The 25,210-nt window shown below is 41.7% G+C and overlaps 1 protein-coding gene across 3 annotated transcripts in view; it reads right to left on the reverse strand.

Moving 5' to 3' along the window:
• Positions 1 to 25,210, reverse strand: part of LOC307250765 (NACHT, LRR and PYD domains-containing protein 3-like) — a 67,687-nt gene that overhangs the window by 7,276 nt on the left and 35,201 nt on the right. For all 3 annotated transcript variants that reach the window (XM_080027942.1, XM_080027941.1, XM_080027940.1), the window contains 8 exons: positions 24,024 to 24,140; positions 23,537 to 23,641; positions 18,735 to 18,813; positions 18,373 to 18,574; positions 16,417 to 18,199; positions 16,153 to 16,323; positions 14,759 to 14,929; positions 1,912 to 2,082 (listed from right to left, as the gene is read on the reverse strand). In XM_080027942.1, the coding sequence (XP_079884068.1) occupies positions 1,912 to 2,082; positions 14,759 to 14,929; positions 16,153 to 16,323; positions 16,417 to 18,199; positions 18,373 to 18,574; positions 18,735 to 18,813; positions 23,537 to 23,641; positions 24,024 to 24,140 (2,799 nt within the window). The remainder of the gene's footprint in view (positions 1 to 1,911; positions 2,083 to 14,758; positions 14,930 to 16,152; positions 16,324 to 16,416; positions 18,200 to 18,372; positions 18,575 to 18,734; positions 18,814 to 23,536; positions 23,642 to 24,023; positions 24,141 to 25,210) is intronic.

Raw genomic sequence — 25,210 nt, forward strand, 5'->3', positions numbered from 1 at the left:
CGACCGTGATGTTAAATCACCTTCACACAAAGCCTCCGCCCGAGCAAAGCAGCGAGTCGATCGCTGTGACGGTTAAAATCACTGGGACTCGGGAGACCTCGCCAGTGTGAGCGAGTGAGACGCCGCTCAGAAAAAACTGTGGTTCGATGGATCATGGATGCAATCATAGTCGGGGATATCCTGCCCGTTAACGTTATCTACGGGAACGGCTTCCGCGATCTGTCTCTATGTCTCGAGGTCTAAATACAGAGAGCCATGTCGGCAAACTGACAGCGCAACTAAATAAATGGACTGTACAGTGAGCTGCGTCCCTCCGTAGTTTCTGTTTTCAGCCGAGTAGGCTAAGTTGCATTCACCTCTGAAGCATTGACAGCGTTTAATCAATCCTCTCGTTTATTACTTTTTATTATCAAAACGGTGCCCGATCTTAATGCTGATTGGACAATACTCATGACGTCTACCAAAGATGTTTTATTGCCAAGATAACAATATTCCCTTGTCTCACACTACAGTAACTCGCCCACACAGTCCAGTCTGGGAAGCGCTGGCTGACTTCTCTGGCAGCTGCCGCTACCCCCCCCCCCCTCAAAAAACAAAACCAGCAAACCTAAGAACTTGATCTAAAGAGAGCAAGAGATTATAAATGAGGGTCACCCCTCAACTGATCTTTCGAGTATAAATAAAGGTTAAATGAATGATATGTGCTCATTCAAATAACAGTGATAGGGCCAGGTTAAACTAGTGGTTAGTCACAAGAGAGTGATCATTATTTTGTTTTATCTTTAGTCCATAATTAAAAATGGAACTGTTATGTTCTTTGTGTATTTTATTGTTGTTTATGTTCCAACAGTGATATACACTTCAAGGAAGAGAGAGTAGAAAATACATATATTTCACATTTACCTGTTAAACCTAACTGCTGAGTCAGTGTGTTTCACCATTGCTGTTAGTAATCCATTTCCTCCTGTTTGTTCCTTTCAGAGAAAATCGTTAAACTGGATATCATTTGTTGAAGAAACTATTTTGGAGTTCTTTGACATTCATGTCAAATGTGAGAGCCGTGTTTCCAAATAAAATTAAAGATTCAAAATAAAATAATAAATACATAAATAAAATTGTGACTGAATTGTGTTGATAACAGATTGTCATGAATTGATTTCCAGTTGGAAATATTTTAGTATGTTTAATATTGTTATTATAGAGAATGTACACAGGTCACAAAGAGCATTGTTGATTGATGGATTGTATTTAGGTAATCCTTATTCAGCACTATTTTGCATTTATGAAGTGTAACAAGTGATAAATGGTTCCCACTTTACAATAAGGGTCACAAATAACATTAAGAAATGGTTAATTACACTTAAGTAATGCCTATTATGGTTATTATGCTTCAGTAATGCCTATTCAGCACTGGTGTGCATTTATTAAGTGTTACTTAATGGATAAATTGTTCTCACTTTACAATAAGGGTCACAAAGAACATTAATAAATGTTTAATTATGCTTAAGTAATGTTACAAAAATTACATTTGTAAGCAGTTAATTAATGCTTGTTATTATATTATTTAACTGTTGGTTCATGCTTAATTAATGTATTAACTAAGGTTAATATAGGATATTTATAAACATTAAATAATGTAGTAATTAATACCTTAGTTAACATGAACACCATTGGCAAATGCTTACTAGACACATTAGTTAACAGTTAACTAATGGTTAGTTAACTCTTATTAAGGATTACTAACCATTAATTAATGTATCATTATTGTAAAGTGTTACCCAACTGCTAAAGTTTAATTAAGGAAATTATGATAAATAATTGTTGTAGACAAAGTTTGAAAGGTTAACTTGTTATAAACTGATGTAAATCAGATGTTAAATGGTCATCAGTTGAACTGGTTGATAATCTGACCTGAGAGTTTCCAGTTTACAGTGTGGACTCTGCAGTGCAGCAGACAGATGCTTCACTCCTGAATCCTGTAGGTCGTTGTTACTCAGGTCCAGCTCTCTCAGACTAGAATAGGAGCTGAGATCTGAGGCCAGAGCTTCACAGCTTCTCTCTGAGAGGTTACAGTCACTCAGCCTGGAGAGACAGTTATACATTGTTTTAGTTAAAAGATTGCAGAGACGAAATAATGAACAAGGAGTGAGAAACATATTTGTCAGTATGTCGAGTCTGCACTTCTAATGATTATGAATATATTCAGTTTCTGATTATTCTATATACCGTAAAGTATATAATCAGAATTGTTTTTCGTTTAATTCATGCATGATTACCAAACATAAAATTTGTTTCTTGTCAGTCTTTTTTTAAATTTATTTAGTTCATAATTTTCTGATGTTTCTTTTTTTTTTTTTTTTACTTTTATTTTAGTGGTTTTATGTTTTTTTTTCATATGGACAAAAAAAAAAATAATAATCAGTAAACACATACAATACATACACAACACCCTCCCCCCTCTCTCCTCCCCCCTCCCTCACATAAACAGACAAGGAATACAGAAAAAAAGTGAAATAAATAACTAAGACAAAATGATTAAGAAAATAAACTATAAGTACACAAGAAACAAAACAAAGCTAAAACAAAAACTAAACTGGGGCAAACCTCACACCTTTTGATTCCCTAAGTGCCGCAGCACTGGGCCCCATACAGCGGGGAATTTATGGGGGTGACCTGACAGCTCATGACGTAGCCTTTCCACATGTAGAATGCCCACCATTTCCCTCAGCCAGGTATCAAACTGAAGGGCCACGTCGGACTTCCACAGCCTCAGGATACATCTTTTGGCAATAACCATGCCATAAACCATGATTATGCGTGCATTGTGGTCCAATTTTTCCAGGGCTGTGGAATGTCCGAACAGGGCGGTTTCCGGATCAGGAGTTAAAGACACATTTAAAACATTAGAATACCATTGAAATACAAGACACCAAAAGTTGTAAAGATTTGGACATTCCCAAAAGTGGTGGGCAAGTGTACTCTCGGCAATCTTACACCTGTTACATAAAGGAGAACGATTTGGGAAAAGTTATGCAGTTTAACCTTAGAATAGTGCAATCTAAGTGTGACCTTAAATTTAATTAACTGAAGCCTCAAGTTTATAGATCTGGGGCCGTATTCACAAAACATTTTAAGGCTAAGAGTAGGTCCTAACGTGCTGATTTAGGAGTAACTCAATAATAAGGGGCGTTTCACTCCTAATTTTAGGACTCCTAACTTTTAAGATAAGTGTAATTCACAAAGCATTTTAGCGCTAAAACTAGCTCCTAAATCTATGAAAAGCTAGGAATCCTCAAGAGGACCCCTAAGTCACTAGGGGTGTATTCACACATGGAAAGTCCGTTAGTTCACTTGCTTTGGTCCAGACCAAATAGAATTTAGATTTTTTTTGTTTGTTGTGGTCCACTTTCATATTGCCCCTTTTGCAAGTGAACCAGCATTACGAAGCAAAACCACAAGTGATCTGAGGTCATTCATTCATTGGACAGACATTCTGGGGTGGAGAGAAGCAGGAAGAACGAAGCACAAACTGCGAATTTATCAGTGATATGATATGGGGTTAAAAATAATAAAAAGGCCTATATGTAGCCCCATGTCAATGCCACGTTATGTGGCTTGTAGCCTACGATGTGAAATATAATTTTTACTGTATTTTTGCTGCTGGACGCGCAGCTCGCGTGAAGAATAGGCGCAAGCTGACACTCAGCCGATTAAGCTGTGTATCAGCTGTGTCGGCGCAGTTCAGCTCCAAACTGACACGGGGACCGTATTGACGGTCCCGTTGGGAAGAAAAATAAAAACACACACTTCTTGCAAAGCGCAGCGTGAACCTGTTGGCACTGTAGGCTACGGGAGACGCCCCTCTCCATCTGATCACTGAACATATCAGCATGTGTACGCGTCATTATCAACTGTAATATTTTCGCTCGGGGCTCCCAGTCAAACCACAACTAATCTTCCTAACAATGGCGACAACAACACTTTCCCATAATGTGAAGCTGATGGCGATTTATTAAAAAAGAAAAGGCGCAGTGCTACCTGCAATTGGGTCGGATCGAGTCCGGCCAAATTCACACCACAAACGAACTGCAGCAGAGTGCGTTTTGAAGCGCATCGAGACTACCTCTTCAGCTGGGTCTCGGTCCGCTTGTTTGGTCCGCCCCCGAGTGCGATTGCTGTATTCACACCTGCCTGAAAGATGCGCACCGAAGGCAGAAGTGCATCTGAGTTCGTTTCAACCGAACTAAACACGGCATGTGTGAATACACCCTAAGAGTAGATCACAGACAATATTTTGATGGTGTTTTGGAGAGATTTAATCCTAGTGAGCTTTACAAAAGGTACCTTAATAGCTGTGAGGGATTAATGATCGTAGTAAAGCTATATTTAAAAAGTATAGACACATTTATATTTATTACATTTATATAAAAAAGTATTTATTAAGTTCCTTTTCCTGCAGTTGCTTTGGGTTTACAATGCACTGAAAGTTACTGTTGGTGTCACGTTTGGATTTAATTTCCTACTAGAGGCCTATATGTGGCGCGCACCATCTCCTCCGTTCCACAGGTCCGCTACTGTAGTTGCGCGTCTCGCCTTTATCCTTCCTCATGCACTTTACGATTTCGCCGGCTGTTGTTTCTAATTTGTGACTTTCCTGGTTTGTCGCTGTCTGACTATTGCTGCATAGTCCGCCATTGAGAGAAATACAGTGAGAGTGCATGGCGTGCAGCTGTTCAATGAGGATATTTTTTCCGATTAAAATCATTGTAAAATTTTAAATGAATAGGCCTATGTGGCACTTTTGTAGGTTAATTGTGAACGAATGTGTGGGAAACCCTGCAGTATCTTGGTTTCATGTTAAATCAGTGTCACTTGTCATTAATTGTATATAAAAACTCTTTTCTTTAATACAGCAACACAATATGGATATCTCCCTCAGTGTTTCTATCATAAATTCACTCTTAGCTCTCATTCCCTCTCAGCCAATCACCGTGGGCATAGAAGGTATGAACATGACATCATCCATAGCAACAGGGTCAACACCGCCCTCTAGTCTTAGCTTAGGAGTCCCTCCCATTCCTTAGTAAAAGTTGGTCTTATCAGCTTTGTGAATAGGTTTTAAGAAATTACTCCTTACTAAGAACTTTTAGTGCTCCTTAGGAGTACTCTTAGCGCTAAGATAAAATGTTTTGTGAATACGGCCCCTGGATTTTATGTTTTTTTAGCGCTCCCTCCCAGACATCGTCAGCTATTCCAATGTTTAAGTCTTTTTCCCAGGCTTGCTTTATTTTTAAAGTAGATGTGTCCTGCCGGCCTAAAAATATTCCCACAGAAGATGAAATCAGGTTTTTAGCTTCTGGTGAGCCCAGTAAAATTTTGGACAATGAGTCATCTGCGGGTAGGGATTCAAAGGATGGTATATTCTGTCTGACATAATTCCTTAACTGTAGTTACCAGGGGCCTCATTTATCAACCATACTTACGCACAAATCTGTGCGTAAGTAGGGCGTAAGAACATTGCCACGCAAAGTATGGGATTTAACTAAATGTACTTAGACCTAGAAATGTGTGTACATTTAAGCACAGCTCTGACCATGCTTACAAACAGAATCTAGTGGTAGAATAGCGATATTACAAGCGAAAAGCAAAGCATTAGTGTGTCAACGTCTGCATTAACACTAGAACCGCCAGCATTATCTTTATACCCATATTCGCCACGTGCGTCAAATCTACCCGTGCATTTCTAGTGTAATACATTTGTTTGTTTAATCATCATCTGTGCTTTGGACCTCTTGTTTTATAATCTAAGTTTCTTTAAGAACACTGATCACGTTTTTGTGGCGACTCAGTGATGATACTGAAAGTAGGCTAGATATAATATCGCCAATAGGCTATATCGATGAAAACAGAGAGTCAGAACAGCTCACTTAAGCACGTAAGCACTAATTGATTATTCATTAAATTTGTGACACGTTTACACGTTTTGAGGCGAAGGTTCCATCCGACGCTCTCTGTGCGTCTCATCTGACAGCACTCAGCTGTCAGTTGTGCTGGACGAGCCGCGGTGACTTGTCAGACTCGCCAATCACTCATTTCACTTAGTAACTCTAATGTTGTTAGGAACTTATCTTCATCTCTTATTTATTGAAAGAGTTTATGAATGACTGCACATATATTTGTCAGATCGCGGACCCCAAACAATGCCGTTGCCTAACAACTTGCTCGAAAATATCACATTTTCCCATGCAGCAAGCTTTCTTTTGTTTGTAATGCCTTCATCAGGTGAGCCAAAAAAATAAGCTTCGCTTTGATTCAACCTCGTTTACAATGGTTTCCATTTCTGTGTTGGAGAAGTTTCTTTTCGTTGCCCTCTTTGCCATTGTAACGGAGAGGGATAAAACACATTCACATAGTTGATAAAGGGATGTGTTGTGACCATATATGGTTAATTGGAGGCGTTTTGGGGCCAAGCTTTTTTCAATTGCCAACCAGGGGGACAGATCAGGTCTAATGCCTTTTTCATATGTAAATTGCCAATACACCATCACTCTAGTATTGGCAGCCCAGTAATAATGTAAAAAACATGGTAACCCCAGTCCGCCATGCTCCCTGGGTTTCTGAAGATGGGCTTTTGAGATCCTATGTGCTTTATATCCCCAAATGAAAGGCATTATAATAGAATCAATTGACTTAAAGTAAGATTTAGGAATATAAAATGGCACTTTCTGAAATAGATACAGAAATCTTGGCAGGGAGACCATCTTTACTGCGTTCACACGGCCAATAAGGGAGATCGGTAATGTTCTCCATTTCTCTATGTTCTCCTTTAGTTTGTTCAATCTTTCCGTAAAATTTAACTTAAAAAGTGTCTTTGGGTTTTTAGATAATTTAATGCCCAGGTACTTTATACTGACCAGATTTGTTTTAAACTGCGTATTGGCTAGGAATTTTGGGTCCAGATCTACTTTTAAAGACAAGAGGTAATTTTTTTGCCAGTTTATGGTGTAACCCGGGACGTCGCCAAAATAATTAATTAGCTGGAGTAGGTGGGGGATGGAATTCTCGGGGTCGGCTACAAAGAGGGCGATGTCATCTGCGTACAGAGAGATGTCATGATCCATCCCACCTAGTGATATTGGCTTTATAAGTGCGTGCCCTCTCGTGCTAATAGCCAAGGGCTCGATGGCCAACACAAAGAGGAGCGGCGAGAGGGGGAAACCCTGGCGCATGCCCCTCTGAAGGTCAAAGGGTGTGGATCTTTCCTGGTTTGTTAGAATGGAGGCGGTGGGATGGGCATATATTAAACGCACCCAGGAAATGAAAGGGGCCCCAAGACCGAACTCCTCCAGCACCTTGAGCAAGTACCCCCACTCAACCTGGTCGAAAGCCTTTTCGGCGTCCAGACACAGAACTGCTTGTTTGGAAGAGCTGTCGAATTTGTTATACATAATATTTAGGTCTCTCCTAACATTAAAAAATTAAAACCTACTGGGGATGAACCCAGTCTGATCTGTGTGAATAATGGATTCTATAGATTTGTTTAGTCTATTTGCCAGAATTTTTGTAAAAAAAATTAAATCCAAGTTAAGCATGGAAATTGGTCGATATGAGGACGGGTTAGTTTCATCTCTGTCTTGTTTTAACAAGAGAGAAATGTTTGCGTTATACAGTGTTGATGGGAGCCTATTCGATTCGGCTGAGTGGGAGAACATTCTATGCAGGATCGGGGTTACTTGGTCAGCAAACTTCTTATAACATTCAACTACGAAGCCATCTGGCCCAGGGCTCTTGCCGTTATGCAGCAATTTGATAGCGTCTGTGATTTCTGCAGGGGACAATTCAGAGTTTAAGGCCTCGCGGGTACAGCTCCTGATAATACTCCTTAAAGCGTTTATTTATCTGTTTCGGGTCAATTAAAGCCACACCTCTGCTAGATTTTATTGTATGTATGGATCTGCTGGCTTGTTGCCCTCTGAGCTGGCAGGTCAGCAAAGTATGTGGTAAAATAATGTTGCTTAAGTCTGAGAAGCTGATCACTCACTTGACTCGTTAAAATAGTGTTATACTCGTATTTAAGACTAAGAATATTTTGCAGAGTTTGAGGGTCATTTGTGCCTCTGTATAATGTCTCCAGCGAGGTGAGCTCCAAGTCAATATCTTTCAAACGTCTTTCTCTAGATTTCGTTAAAGACCCTTCATATGAAATGATATAACCTCTCATGACCACTTTAAATGTTTCCCACAAGGTGGAGTTGTTGAGATAGGCAAGAATATTGCAACTTTTCATTGTACATATCTTGTTCTTAGGAGAATGTGAAATGTATATTTCTTGTTTTCGTAGGGAAAAGTATGATATTTTTAATAAGACAGGCAAGGTAACAAGTGACCTTTTTTAGTATTAAGGTAGAATCACTAAAAGTGTTGTATTCAAGTTTTTATCCTGAAATACATACATAATTGTGAATTCAGAAGGCCTCTCTGAAAAGGCATGCCTGGGCTTGTCCTTGGACAGGTCAGGGGTGAGAGAGACAAGGGGGGCAGTGGGTCCTTGAGCTGGACACACACACACACCCTCATCTTCCCCCCTCCCTCTCCCTCCTAATACACACACCCACTCTCTCTGTCTTCAGACTATTTAAGGCCAGGGTTTTGAGCAAGAAGGTCCGCTGGTTTTTTGGGGAAGTTTTGACTGTTCCACTTTTTGTTCTTTTAGCATGGACAAAAGACTTAGAAGAAAAACTCGAAAGAAACACTCTGAATCTTTTTGAGTGCAAAATACTTAGAAAAATTGAGGGGAGTTATTTTTTCTTTTTAAGAAGGGGAAGAAGCTCTGAACCAATTCTTCTTTTTTCTGAGAAGTTTGGTAAGGGAACATTTGGGTTATTGATAGGAACTAATTGATGAACCAGGTTGTAAAATAGCATCGAGTTGAGGTTTTAATACTGTTGAACCAACTTTTCCTGGTATTTGTGTTGCAAAATCACCATTGTTATAAGGATTTGAAGAAATTCAAATTTATATGACTTTGGTGAAAGCTCGGCCATTTACTCAAGGATATTTAAAGTTGTGTAGACAGCGGACAAACTTTTATACTTGATAGCACTCCAAACCTGATCTCTTGTGGATCAACCAAATAAACTGTTGAACCAACTTTTCCTGATTGTTGCGTTGCAAAATCAACCTTGTCATAGCATTTGAAGATATTCAAACATATATGACATTGTTGAAAGCTCGGCCAACTCCCAGACTGTGTAAAGTTGTGTACAGTGGAGCTTTAAAAAACCTGAAGAGGAGAATACTCCTGATCTCTTGTGGATCAACCAAATATACTGTTGGACCAACTTAACTTGACTATTTGTGTTGCAAAATCACCATTGTTATAAGGATTTGAAGAAATTCAAATTTATATGACTTTGGTGAAAGCTCGGCCATTTACTCAAGGATTTAAAGTTGGCAGACAGTGGAGCTTTGAAAAACCTGAAGATGAGAATACTCCTGATCTCTTGTGGATCAACCAAATAAACTGTTGAACCAACTTTTCCTGGTATTTGTGTTGCAAAATCACCATTGTTATAAGGATTTGAAGAAATTCAAATTTATATGACTTTGGTGAAAGCTCGGCCATTTACTCAAGGATATTTAAAGTTGCGTAGACAGTGGACAATCTATAAAAGTGGAGAACTCATGAACTAAATTCAATGTGAACAAAATACATACAACAAATAAGTTAGGTCTTATACTTCTCTACATATATTAACCACATTAATGGGTGTAGGTACTTATTTTCCTTCCTTTCATTCTATTTTATCTTTTCTTTCTATATTGTGAACGTATAATTTTTTTATATTGGTTGAATAAAATTTCTTGAAAGGTTATAAATCTTTGGCCTAAGTTTTTAGTTTAGAGTTGGGAACAAGGACCTAATTAGGGTTTTTCTTTAAAGAGATCGCGGCGCCTCTGAGATAAGCAATTCAAACCTACACCACGGCTACACTACTGATAACAAAGAATACACATCCCATAAACACACTCCTTGAATTGGGAGGGAATTGCATTTATCTATTGGCCTAGTTCATCCAGGTGTTTGAGTTTAGTGGGGACTTAACGGTAGTCTTTTGAAGCCAGGGGTAATTGTGAGGTATTCATCCACCAGAATAATTAAAAACCTATTATCTAATCTCCTCCTTTTCTAAACCTTATCTAGGATAAAGGTCTGAACTCTGGACTTAACCTAGGATAAAATTAGAAGTGACAATTGTACGGGTCATTAGGGGATCAACACAGGGGGAGATCTGGAGATAGGCAGGGGTCAAAGGGTCACATGCTTTAAAACCAGAGCCTTTAAGGTAATATATGGTGTGAAGGTTTTCTGGTGAAAAGTAAAACCTTTTGGGAATTGTGTAAATCGGCTTTTGGTCTTTTTTTTGCCATATAAAAGGGTCAGGGGTTGATGAACACAAACACTTTATAGTGGAACAGGTCTAAACAAGGAACAAATAGACTTGGCAGGCTATATATACACACAAACGTCCTGATATTAATTTAGGGGTGTTTAATCTGGTGAAGGGAATACCGGCATATTCATTAAGTCAGAGACATTCGAGGTATCGTTGGTCTCTAAATATTCAGTGATTTTTCCCGACATGTATTTACAAAAATTTCTGTCGTTGAGCAGAGAAGGGCGTAGACGCCAATTAGCTCGCTGTTTGGATCTCTTAAAGTCAAGAATAATGGCCGCTGGGGCATGATCCGAGATCAGGATGTTGTGATATTTGGTGTCTATTACGTTGGGTATGAGTCTTGAGTCGAATTGTGCATTTTGAAAAAAAAGGAGTAGTCTCTGTCTGTGGGGTGCTGTATTCTCCAGATGTCAACTAAATTAATAGTTGAAATCAAGTTTTTCAGAACTGTAGATGAGTTAGAAGGGTAGCTTGTTTTCTTTGATGACCTGTCCATATGCCAATCAAGGATTACATTGTGGTCCCCTGCAGCAATCAAATTTGTGCCAGAAATGTCGGGTAACATATCAAAGGTTTTACGGAAAAAGGTAGCGTCATCAATATTTGGGCCATAAATGTTAAGAAGTGTTACATGAACAGAGCAAAGGTACCCAGTTACTAGGGGTGGGAAAAAAAACGATTTTCCGATTAAAATCGATTCCCTCGAACGATTCTGAATCGATTCAGAAAAGTTAATAATCGATTTTCTATTTTTATTCTTTTTTGTAAATACTAATACTTCCTGCGCCATTGCACATGCACACCACACATGTGCGAGTTGTTTCCAAAGTGGCTTCAGAAGGGCTGAGAGCAGCAAACCCATGACCTGCACCGGCTTTATCTCTGTTTATATTTTTGTATGAGAGCTGAATTCCAAGCCATACTTTTTGGACAATGTGTTGAAATGACAGAAAACAATAGATAATAGAATAGAAATCCTATAGAAACATGATTTACGAGATTAGAACTAAAATAAAACTGAATCGGTTTAGTTTTTACATACTTCCATATTGTGTTGAAAGCTGCATTGATTATTGCACTGTTCATAGAAAGTCATATTTGTGACAAGAAAAGCTTTTCTCTTAATACAATATTAGAGAAGGCAATTCATCTGTTGATTGTATTTAATGATCATCACAAAAGTAGGAAGTGATTAGCAAACTGAGTAGCAAACTCAGATGTGCATATAGATATATTTTTGAAATTCACACATGGGTATGTACATAACATTTATTTTGCATTGAGATGCATTGAATCGAATCGTTGACCTCTGAATCGGAATCGAATCTAATCGTGAAGTGCCAAGAGATTCCGACCCCTACCAGTTACTATAAGAAAACGACCATTCGGGTCAGTTACTGTGGAGATATGTCTGAAATCTATGTTTTTCTTAATAAAAATTGCCACACCGCGGGCTTTGCTAGAAAAAGTGGATTGAAATATCTGTCCTGCCCATCTGCAGCGCAGCCGGTTCCGCTCTGATGGTCTAATGTGAGTTTCTTGGAGGAACACAATGACGGCAGATAGAGATTTAAGATGGGAGAAAACCTTTGCTCGTTTAATTGGATGGCCCATGCCTCGCACGTTCCAGCTCACCATGGTAACCCCCCTGCTTGTATCATCACCCCCGGGTATCATACAAAGTTATACGCCAAAATACACACGCAGTGACACAGTAGTTTGCCCCAAACAAAAAGACAGTTAAACCACTAGAACAAAAACACATGCAGCCCTCTCACCCTCCCCACTTTCCTAAAAAAAGGGAAGGAAAAAACCCTAAGGATAACCCAACCTCCCACCCCCCAAACCCAATGTCCTCATCCCCAAACGACGAAGACGGCAGGTTGAATGTAGATTTAAACTTCCGTTGCATCTTGACAGAAAAATAAAACACTATCCTCTCTTCATGCAGAGAGGCTCCGAGCATTCAAACAGAGCACCGTGGGTGCATACAAAACATAAATGAACACCACAATTGAGAAAAGTCACATATTTAGGCAATGTTTGCCTACCACATCCAGCCAATAAGCGAGCCCGACGAGAAAGAGAGGAAAAAATTAATAAAATAAAAGGGGGCATGGAACGCACAGAGGATCAGAGCTCGGCCACAGGTTGATGAGCAAAAACCTCAGCAGCCCGCAAAGGACACCTTGATCTGGATGTATATTAGTTTTAAAATAACTAGGCCTATATAATAAAATAGATTGATTTAAACAAAATAAAACTCTGGGCGGCTGGATGGATGACAACAGTGATCGGCAAGACGATGTGTAATAAACAAAAAAAAAACACGCAACTCAGCTGGGGAACCCCATCAACGTTCAACACCAAAACAGTGTGATTTATAACAGTATCTTACGGCTCGAGTGGGGATGGACTAGCCTAGATTAGGGTGACCAGATCCCAATTCACCAGGTGTGGGACAAAGACTACGTTTGTGCGGGGCAATGCGGGACAATGTGCCGTTTTTTTTAGCAAAATAAACTTATGTCACCACCGGTAATGTCAGAGACACTGCTTTCTACATTAAAAAACACTATCTTTAGCAGCACACTGCAGTTACGTTACTGTTAAACAAATAGAGCATTAAGGCTGCTGTTTCACATTAAAAGCATTTCACTGGCTTCACATTAGCATTTCACTGGACAAACGTGAGTTGGCTTTTATTTTGAAGTAACAGAAGCAGGCAGCCACACACACACCCACAGACAAACGGAGACTGCCGTCTCCACACAGCCATCCAATAAATGCCAGATTATAAACACGCATTTGAAAAGGGGGGCTCACTGTCAATAACAATGCGGGACAACGTCTCAATTTGTGGGACGTGTGAAAAGTAATGGAAATGCGTGACAGTCCAGTACAAATGTTTAAAAAACAAAAACAACAACAACACCCCACACACGTCAGCTGGGAAAATATTCTTTAAGTGGCCAACACCTAGGGCAAAGTCTGTTTTTACCTTACAGGATGAGAGAGTTCAGTAGTCTGAAAATCCTCAGCGAGCAGAGAAGTGCAAATCGTAAAAAGCCTGGGCCTCTTTGGGGCAGTCAAGGAATCTCTTCTCTCTGCGGTGCTCTATGCGCAGACGGGCAGGAAAAAGGAGGGAAAACCTGACATTCTTCTCGTATAGGCAGCGTTTCACACCGGCAAAGGACGCCCTCTTCTTAGTGATGTTGGCGGTCATGTCGGGGAAAAAGTAAACATTCTGTCCATGGTACCTGAGCTGCTGTGCATCCCTCTCTCGTCTCAGAACACGCTCCTTATCGCTGAAGTAGTGAAACCGGACAATGAATACTCTCGGTCTGGATCCCCTGCCTTCCTCCGCCGAGCGTGCTGCGCCGATGCGGTGAGCTCTATCCAGAATCGGTGGAGAAGAAAAAAAGCTGGCTCCGAGGACCTCGGCGAGAAAGGCAGACATAAACTTTACTGGGTCTGCTCCCTCTGTCTTCTCCAGGATTCCAATCACGCGTAGATTATTGCAACGTGTCCGTGATTCCAAATCTTCGGTCTTAGCCATCAGCTGTGTATTCTCCGACTGCAAACATGCACATGTCTGCTCGAGGGCGGTGATCCGGTCGCTGTGGTCAGACAGTGCTGTCTCTATGGCGGTCATCTTCAGGTTGAGCGAGTCGGTGGTCGACTTGACGGCATCTAAGGCAGCAGAAATGGGCCTCAAGGCTTCACTCACTACCATTTTCATGGTTGTAGTAAGGGTTGTTGTTAGGTCGGAGAGCTGCACCCGCGTAGCTTGTCTAGATCAGGCGGCAGGGAGCCATGACAGTCCGACATCGTGGCTGCCTCTTTCTCCGGCAAATTCTGCCCTTTTTCCTTCTGCTTACTGTGGCCCATCATCCCCAAACAATAACAAAATCAATAACCAAGCAAAAAAAACGGCTTTCAGGTAGTGTGTGGTGTTATGATAAAAAAGCATTGAACGCCTTGGAGCCTCGGCGCAACACGTTCTTTTTCTTCACATACTAAACCGGAAGTCCATTTTCTGTTGTTTCTGTTATATAACGTGTGAATCCTAATAAGAACTAAATACACTTTTTGTTCTCTGAATTTGAAAATATTTTCAGGAGAAATTCATAAACCCTGATGAGAGGCTGTTAAATGTAATGGAGACAAACTGCAACTTGATCCGACCTGAGAGAAGTTTAATTAATCATTATTGTAGACAAAGTTTAAAAGGTTAATTTGTTAATGTAAATCAGATGTTAAATGGTTATCAGTTGAACCTGCATATGAGGCCTGACCTGAGAGTTTCCAGTTTACAGTGTGGACTCTGCAGTGCAGCAGACAGATGCTTCACTCCTGAAACCTGCAGGTCGTTGTTACTCAGGTCCAGCTCTCTCAGACTAGAGGAGGAGCTGAGAACTGAGGCCAGAGCTTCACAGCTTGTCTCTGAGAGGTTACAGCCAGTCAGTCTGGACAGACAACAGTAAAAAAAGAGTAATACATTTACATTTTTTCAGTTAAAAGATGAGTATTTATTGGTGAATAAATCAGAGCTTTGTTGGAGGCTTTGACCTGAGAGAAGTTAAATTAAAGAGCTTTTGATAAATCATTGTTGTAGACAGTGATTGAAACGTTAACTTGTTCTAAACCAGTGGTGTCCAAACTACGGCCCGTGGCCCGCTTTTTCTTGGCCCGCGGCCGATTTTAAAAATATAATGTAATATGGCCCTTTTAATTTTTAAATAATTTAAATGCATTCATTATAGTACAGAGAAATATGTCCCATAAAGGGCGCCCTTAGCTCAGTTGGTAGGGCATCCCCCCCATTGGCCTCGGCCAGCAGCGGACCCGGGTTCGATTCCAGCCCGCGGTCGTTCTCTGCATGTCACTCCCCTCTCTGCCCCATTTCAACTCTGTCTCTACACTGTCAATAAAGCATAAAAATGCTAAAAAAAAATCTAAAAAAAAAATAAAAAAATAAAAGAAATATGTCCCATAAACGATAAAGAGCACCAAGCCCATCCCAGAGGACCCTGCATAATATTTAATTTTAAATTAATATTATTATGGAAAATCCATGTGTCTTTCTTCAATATCTTCTTATTCATCTGACACAGTGTCTCCAAATAATTTTTTCATACAAAATTCTTCAGATTAAGCCTCTTAATTTTTCTATCAAAGTGCACCGGATTCATGCATTTCAATTTAAAAAGTAAAAAAAATCTCACAGGGGGGCATACCCCCGGACCCACCAAGGGGGGTCGGGATCTCGGCTGGCTACTATTTTCACAGAGCAGGACATTGGAGGCAGTAGCAGAAAACACTGGGTGTCTGAACGGCATTTAACAATAGTCAATGATTTGGGAAGCACTAACATTGGAGAGGGGCCCCCTAATCAAATTCTGCTTAGGGCCCTATGAAGGCTTGGGCCAGCTCTGAGGGGAAATATGTCTGTTAAATTTGCAAGGAAAGTGTTGCCGTGAAGAAGGATTACAATTTACGAAGACACTATGAAACTAAACATCAGAGCAGCTACATCTCCTGATAAATGTGTTATTTTTGCAAAGTGGCCCGGCCCTTCGTGGATTTTTCTGTATGTAGCCCTCAGTGAAAAAAGTTTGGACACCCCTGTTCTAAACTGATGTAGATCAGATGTTAAATGGTCATCAGTTGAAGTGGTTGATAATCTGACCTGAGAGTTTCCAGTTTACAGTGTGGACTCTGCAGTCCAGCAGACAGATGCTCCACTCCTGAATCCTGCAGGTCGTTGCTACTCAGGTCCAGTTCTCTCAGACTAGAGGAGGAGCTGAGAACTGAGGCCAGAGCTTCACAGCTTCTCTCTGAGAGGTTACAGCCACTCAGTCTGGAGAGACAACAGTGATTAAAAGAGTAATACATTAAGAATGTTTCAGTTAAAAGATGGCAGATTATTTATATGTGAATAAATCCTACTCACATAGCTTTGTTAGAGGCTTTGACCACTGGCAGCAGCCTCAGAAGAACCTCCTCTGAAGCAGAGTATTTCTTCAGGTCGAACACGTCCAGATCTTCTCCTGATGACAGTAAGATGAAGCCCAGAGCGGACCACTCAGCAGGAGACACGTTATCTGCGATGAGACGTTCTGAACTCAGGGCCTGTTGGATCTGCTCCACTAGAGAACGATCATTCAGTTCATTCAGACAGTGGAACAGAATGATGCTTCTCTCTGCAGAGGGAGAAAACACAATCTTCGTCTTGATGTACTCAACTGTTTTCTTGTTGGTGTCTGAGCTACTTCCTGTCTGTGTCAGCAGACCTCTGAGGAGCTTCTGATTGGTCTCCAGTGAAAGACCCAGGAGGAAGCGGAGGAACAAGTCCAGGTGTCCATTTGGACTCTGTAAAGCCTTGTCCACAGCACTCTGGTAGAAGTGTGTCTCTGCAGATTCATCTGAGGTTGTTTGTTCTTCAGACATCAGATTGACTCCAGAGTTGATGAATGTCAGATGGACATGAAGAGCAGCCAGAAACTCCTGAACGCTCAGATGAACGAAGCAGAAAACCTTGTCCTGGTACAGTCCTCTCTCCTCTTTAAAGATCTCTGTGAACACTCCTGAGACCACTGAGGCTTCTGTGATATTGATGCCACACTCTGTCAGGTCTGATTCATAGAAGACCAGGTTTCCTTTCTGCAGCTGGTCAAAAGCCAGTTTTCCCAGAGACTCGATCATCTTCCTACTCTCTGGACTCCAGTGTGGATCTGTCTCAGCTCCTCCATCATACTTGATGTTCTTCAGTTTGGCCTGAACCACTAGAAGGTGTATATATAACTCAGTCAGGGTCTTGGGCAGCTCTCCTCCCTCTCCGGTCTTCAACACATCCTCCAGAACTGTAGCAGTGATCCAGCAGAAGACTGGGATGTGGCACATGATGTGGAGGCTTTGTGATGTCTTGATGTGGGAGATGATTCTGCTGTCCTGTTTGTTCTTTCTAAAGCTCTTCCTGAAGTACTCCTCCTTCTGTTGGTCAGTGAACCCTATGACCTCTGTCACCATGCCAACACAGTCAGGAGGGATCTGATTGGCTGCTGCAGGTCGTGTGGTTATCCAGAGGCGAGCAGAGGGAAGCAATTTCCCCCTGATGAGATTTGTCAGCAGCACATCCACTGAGGTTGACTCTGTCACATCAGTCAGGATCTCATTGTTGTGGAAGTCCAGAGGAAGTCGACACTCATCCAGACCGTCAAAGATGAACACAACCTGGAACTCTTCAAAGCTGCAGATTCCTGCTGCTTTGGTTTCATTGAAGAAGTGATGAACAAGTTCCACCAAGCTGAACCTTTTCTCTTTCAACACATTCAGCTCTCTGAAAGTGAATGGAAATATGAACTGTATGTCCTGGTTGGTTTTGTCTTCAGCCCAATCCAGAGTGAACTTCTGCGTTAAGAATGTTTTCCCAATGCCAGCCACTCCCTTTGTCATCACTGTTCTGCTTGGTTCATCTCTTCCAGGTGAGGCTTTAAATATGTCTTCTTGTTTGATGGTTGTTTCTGGTCTGTGTGGTTTCCTGGATGCTATTTCAAGCTGTCTGACCTCATGTTCATCATTGACTTCTCCAGTCCCTCCCTCTGTGATGTAGAGCTCTGTGTAGATCTGATTCAGAAGGGTTTGGTTTCCTGCTTTAGCGATCCCCTCAAACACACACTGGAACTTCTTCTGCAGGTTGGACTTGAGTTCATGCTGACAAACTCCAGAATGACTTCCTGAATTAAAACACAAGAGATAAGAACGAGTAAACAAGAGTTAACAGTACGAAAATATCAATGATTCATGATGAAAATATGAATGCACACAAACATTTGTCCCTCCATCTCTTGAGACTTCAGTAAATGTCACATTTTACCATCATGTTAAACCTTTAGAGAAATCCGCTTACTGCTCCACAGAAGGTCAGCCAGCTCCTTCTGCTTCATTCTCCTCAGGAAGTCCAGTGTGATCTTCAGAAATGCCTCTCTGCTGATGCTCTGCTCCTCATCCTCACTCTGACCCTCTAAGCATTCTGGGTAATCTGGACTCAGAAGCTTCTGTATCTTCTTCAGCTCCTCCTTCACAAACGTGACGATGTTTTCCTCCAGCAGCTGGAACAGAATATTATATGAATGACGCGATCAAACTAAAATTATGAATCAAACATCAGATCCATGTTGGACAGACTGACAGTCCACTGGTCTAAACAGTTAAACATGGAGGTTGTTGTGAACAGAACAGAAGGAAAGTATTTGTTGTTCATGTACAGACCCTGAATATTGAGTCCAGGTGTGTTTGATGCTGCTGGTCAGACCGACCACTGTGAACCTCTGAGATCTCCTGGTCGACTCTGTGGAGAAACCATGAAGAATTAGTTCAAATCATGTCTGGGGTTGAGGACAGACCCAAGAACGGCCTGGGGCAAAGGCGGACTCCTGGGGAAAAGCAGCAAAGAGACCTGAATCACGGGGCGACCGTGGCTCAGTTGGTAGAGCGGGTCGGCCAATGATCCAAGGATTGGCTGTTCGATCCCCGCCCGGCCACCTGTGTCATGGTTGTTGTGTCGTTGGGCAAGACACACACGTGTATGACTGCTGTATGTTTGAGGTGGTGGTCAGAGGGGCCATTGGCGCAGAATGGCAGCCACACTTCCGTCAGTCTGCCCCAGGGCAGCTGTGGCTACTATCAAAGTTTACCACCACCAGTATGACTGTGTGTGAATGAATGGAACCTGGAACCCTGTAAAGCGCTCTGAGTCCTTAGGGAATAAAGCGCTATATAAATCCATTAAAATCACGGTTCCAGCCTCCGCTTTCAGCGCCGCTCTGCATCCAAACATCACTCGCTAAGATTAACTCCCGCATCAAAGCCTCGGAGTCCGGTCCGGCAAACTCAGCGGGTCCATGATGTTTCCCAGGTCCACAGGCTCCGGCCGTTTCCCTCTTCAGCTGCAGTAGCCCGCACCAGCCCAGCGCCATGTCGTCTCTCTAGCGGGTAGCGATGGCATCACTATCCCGCGGGAAGTACAGTCCCGATCATTTCTTTTGACCCAGTGTTACCGAGTGTTACTCATTGCATAGGCCTATCAGGCTACTGGCTGTAGCTTCGTCTGTCAGTGCGAAATTACGCAATGTCTCGCAAGCCTCCTGCTGCTCGCCATGCTCTAAATTTGTTGCTAGCTTGGCAGTAATATACGGTGAATTATAACGTATAACCCACACACACTCCATTAGAAATATTTAATCAATGCCCAAAACAGTAGTCGGGCGGTCTAATCAAGCATTTAACGGCTACTGTGCTCTTGCAATCATATCACTAATACGAAGCAATTCAATTGGGGGACACTAACAACCTGGCATGTCATACTCAACGATAGTTCCGCTTTCTTATATTCCATGAGTCGGCTAAGGTATTGCAACATTGTAGCTCGTGTTATCAACATACTGAATGTATTGATTTCTAATCAAGTAGTGCACCAGGTGGACAGAAACCAACAAGCAGTGACAACGAGGGGATAAGATTGGAAATGCATGCATGCATCCGCTCACTCAGCTAATGCTGCATCTAATGAGTGTCCGGGATGACGACGGCTAACTAAACGGACTTGTGGCTGTTTATTTGATTGGATGAAGCTTTGATACAGTCATGGTAAAGAATAGACCGTATGGGTAAATGTGATATATGTGATTTCGTCTTATCAGTGTGGCTCATTAAATGGTGCACACCACCGCCGCTGCAGTCTCTGCTATCTCCAAGCGCAATAGTCTATGTTAGGCCTCATGTAGCAGCCATATTCATGTATTCTGTTACGTTCATGCTTTGCGCTCCATAGGGGGCTGTATTGGGTGTGGCTGAGGTTACGGCAGCCAGCCCAAGTATGTCATTTAACCCAAGGAAAAACAGGGAATCACGTGTTTGATCAGGAAGCAAACAGTTTTGACTTTTTACAAGCGTATTATGAGCAGGGCTGTACAGTGCGACAGTTTTGATCGCATTTGCTACTGAAATTGATCACGTGCGATGATGAATACAAGTCCATTCGCACGAGTGCAACAGCTAATGAGGAGAGGCTGTCTTTGAAACACAGAGTAGCGCTGCACAACACTGCTTAGAGGGCTCTACATTAACACTCCAAATTCGGGTAAATGTAGTCTTAGGCAAGTAATTTATTGAGTCCACCCTCCACTTTGGCTGGTGAAAGATATGTGTCCTTGGGATCTGTGCTGGTGCAGCGATTCTAGCGTCTAATAAACTTCACCAATGGCAATAATCGGAAGGAGACGGCACATTACCGCAGTTAAGTTAGCGCGTGTACAAACAGAACATGTCCTGTGCGCCTTCACATTAAAAGCCTGTTACTAGCCAAACGTGAGTTGACTTAAGAACAGGAAGTTAGCGCTTCACAGCCCTGCAGTGTTCTAGCTTGAGAGGCAACTCATTCAGCTGCAGAGAGCAGTCAAAACCATAGACATTATAAAGGATGGACGCCGCATTGGGCGTTGAGCGCGAGAAATGCGGGCGCCATCTTGGACTGGTCACACGTTCCACTCAGTGTAGTCTGTTTGGCAGGTGCAATGAATTGTCAGCGCATGTAATTAATCATATCTCATTAAATACCAAACTGATTTTCACGCGGTTTTCTTTGCTGCAAAGATCATACATGTAGCTAAGATACAGGGCACAAGTTTCAACGTGTTTTAATATTCATAGTGGGCTTAACAGTCATAGAAGTTTCTGAGGTAATTTGCAAGTTCCCATCGTAGGAGGAATTTGTCTATGTATATAATAATTATATGCCAAAGCTGCTATATTGATTTGAAGGGTGAATCAGGCCGGTCGATGAAATAGCTTTTCAGACCATTCACCGGGCATCAAGCCCTGGCTTAATATGCGGCTCGTTGCCTGAATCTGTGCTAAACCCCTAGCTGTAGGTCACGCTGCATAGCCTATTACGCAATGTGTTTAAACTTCAACGAGTATGAGCAAATACTAGCTGGAATATATACCCACATCTTGGAATGATGTAGGGGGTGGCAATGAGCATAGACCTTCCGCTTCCAACCAAGGGAAGGCACAACTGCATGCATTTCAAATACCACTGCATGCGATTGGATAGCATACAATCAATCAGAGCAATGAACAAGTGACGGTAGAGGGTAAAAAAAAGTTGCCTATACGGCCTGGCAAATGCATATTCTAATATGCTAATGAAATATTTGAATACCATCTTCTGTACATTTTGAAGGAAGCTAACCAATCGATAAGTGTCGAGGCCAAAGCCGTTTCAAACAAAGTATCCGCAGCCATCTTTGTTGTTAAATAAAATAATGTAATTGATTCCCAGCATATGCAAATACCATAATTGTAATGCATTTATGCTTGCAGCTAGTGCGGGGACGACCATTCTAAGTCTGCTGCCCGAGACAAGCCCGCCTTACGGAATGGGAAATTAAATAAATGTATATATCAAATATACAGTATTCAGGCTATAGCGTAAAATAAGCCACTGACTCACGTCAATGTTCCTGAACTGGGGATGTGCTTGAGAGTATCCCATTTGCTGTTTGGCAGTTTTGCTATTTGATCTCAACCTCACTTATTTTGCATACCTATAACCTGATGGGAATAAGGAGGGAACATCATTTAACTGCTGAATCTAACTCTGTTTTCTGTCCTCTGTCCTATGAGTCGATATTGGTGAAGCCCACCTCAATCCAGCATCGTGAGCCTCCTCGTTATGGAGGAGAAACCTGTGCCCAGAGCTGGAGCCAGGTTGCCTCCTGCCCTCGCCTCCTCTGCCATACTGTGGGCTCCAGCCTGAGCGCTTCACTCCTCATGCTCTGTGCAGAGCAGCATCATCTGCAGCACTGGTAGCTCCTGTGTCAACGCTCAAAGCTTGGGCTGTGGGTCTTTGTCTGCTATAAATATCACCTCGGGTCCGGGCCCAAAGTATAATCTACGCTCAAAAGCATCCATGGGTGCCGTGTTATTGCGACTCATTCAAATAATTAGGGCATATATGATTTGTCTTTGTGTGCCTAGATATTAGTCCACCCCATTATTAAATAACTGTTATCAGCATTTTGTATAGATCTAAGTAGCCTCACTAAGGTATTTTAATCTATCTGGCTTCCGCTGAAGTACGATGGTCTGGTAGAACCATAGCGTTCGAGAGGTTTCCTCAAGCAGGTACTGCGATGGCATCTCTTATTTACTATCAAACATGTTAGCTAATAAATAAGGTATTAAGCATATAGATTAAGTAGCATTTTCAAATGTATTTTAACGTATCTGGCTTCCTACTGATTGCTCAGTCAGTGTCTCAATATTAGTCTCCACCCTGTTATTCAATAACTGTTATCAGCATTTTGTATAGATTTAAGTAGCCTCACTAAGGTATTTTATCTATCTAGCTTCCTACTGAGGGCTCAGTCAGCACCTCCTGTTGACACTCTATGTAGTCATGGGGGGCAGGGGGCTGCTGTCCCTGGCCCCGGCTCCAGGTTTGCTCATGTTAAGCAGAGGGAATGTGCGTCCCCTCCAGAAGGCTTGTTTGTCCACGGAAGGGCCGGGAGGTGCTCTCTCTGCCCTGGCTTTCATGTGCACTCCTGGCGGGTCAAGGAGGTTGCCTTATGGTCGGTTGGGGGGTCCTTGCTGCAGATCTCCTCACCTTTCGGTAATCCATGTAGCTCATGGAGGTCAGAGGGAGGGCTCTCTCTGCCTTAAAGCTTTCCACGTGTGCGCGTGGAGGGTGTGGAGATCATGGATCAGAACCATACCGCCAAACATGATTACTGCAAAGTATTCTGCTAATTGAAATAAACTTCTATTTTGACTAAAGTATTCCTGTCTGAACTATTATTATTATGAATACATACGGTAAGGTTATTTTGGTTCTCTTCAGAAAGTTCAAAGTGGAAAAGCAAATGATTGAGTCCCAAACCAAACCAGACTGAACTGGAAACAGTAATTAATCTGCACTCCAACCAGAACACAGTAGTTATACTGAGCATTTCAGAACCCTGCTGAAAATAACATGAATCAGTGATATTTAAATGTTAGTAACAGTTTACCTCTCTGCAGCAGACAGTTGTTGTCCTTTAAAATCAATGTAACGACCTTTTGAGTGGTCGCTCTTGAAGGACAAACAGCTGGGTCCAGGTCCAGGAGAGTCTGGTCTGTTGAACACAACATACACACACACACACACACACACACACACACACAGGTATTTGAAAGTGAATAATGATTGTTGAGTGGTTTGAATGCTGAGCTATGTTTCATTATGTGTTTTGGGACCAAACAGTTTTAGGAACGTTTTTGAAAGGAACTATGAAATGGTTCCTGCGGTCCCCATACGCACTTTAACAATATAAAAAAAAAGTGCGACATAATATGTATTTGTTCAAACCAGGTCCAGTGTTGAACTGAAGCCAAAGGTTGAAGACCTGTTACACTGAGCAGCTTTCACATGTGGGAATATAAAGGAACGTGAGGAGAACCAGAAAATAAACAGTAAAAACATGAATCGGTGATATTTAAATGTTAGTAACAGTTTACCTCACTGCAGCAGACGGTTGTTGTCCTTTAAAATCAATGTAACGACCTTTTGAGTGGTCGCTCTTGAAGGACAAACAGCTGGGTCCAGGTCCAGGAGAGTCTGGTCTCTGATCGATCCTGTAAAAGAAAAAAACAACATTGATAAATGAATCCAAAAAGATTTACAAAGTCTAACGTGATACATCAACTTGAATATTCTTGTAGACAGACTAGTATTAACTTTATGTAGCGTCAGTAAATGGACAGAGAGCAGGAAAGCATAAAATTGTCTGACATGACGCATCAACAGCTGACGCCTCCGATATAGACTGCAGGAAGTTTATCAGTGGAAACAAGTCATAGGCTGTGTTGTAAAAGCCCTACTAACGTCCTCCCTCCTACATACTCAACATGTATATACTACATACTGTCTACTTAACCATCCATTGTGTATGCGAGGTCCGTCAGACCGTTTACACTGAAGTATACAGAAGCAATACTTTTTTTTTTTAAACTCAGTGTCGTTTGAAAAGACGCAATGCAATGTGAGGCGGTTGAGTAGGAAAAGTAACCTATCGATCCATACACAAAATGTTCCAGGAAGTAAGTACTCATCTGGTCATTTCTCGCCTACACAAACTCACATACACAACCACAACATACTCAAATTGACATCAAAATTTGTATGAGTAGGAAGTTAGTAGGGCTTTTAGTATGAGTAGGACATTAGTAGGGCTTTAGTATGAGTAGAACGTTAGTAGGGCTTTTACAGTGCTGCTTGAAAGTATGTGAACCCCTTGAGCATTTTGGAAATGTATTCAGTTTAACCATTATTCATTAATTTTGATCAATACCAGTATTTTTTATATTTAATAACAGATCTTTGTTTATCAATTCAACATTTTTATTTTCTGGAATTCCATTGTTAAAACAGATAAAACAAATGATTTGCCATTTTTGTATTTGGAAACGTTTGTGAACCATGCACGCCACCAGGATTTTTTCTCCATCGGGGCTAAGGAGGGGCTTGACCAATATGTGGGGTTGCTGCACTATAACGTATAGCCAGAAAAGAGATTCTGCATGTGTTTCATTAAAACTCGGTGTGGGACGTTTATTTAGGGTCTGTACAACAGCGGGGGTCTGGGGGTCCTCCCCCAGGAAAACGTGAGCCTTAAAGACTTGTTTCTTGCTTTCTGGCGACTTTA

Source organism: Ammodytes marinus, assembly GCF_949987685.1.
Source record: "Ammodytes marinus genome assembly, chromosome: 5".
Lineage (NCBI taxonomy): Eukaryota > Metazoa > Chordata > Actinopteri > Uranoscopiformes > Ammodytidae > Ammodytes > Ammodytes marinus.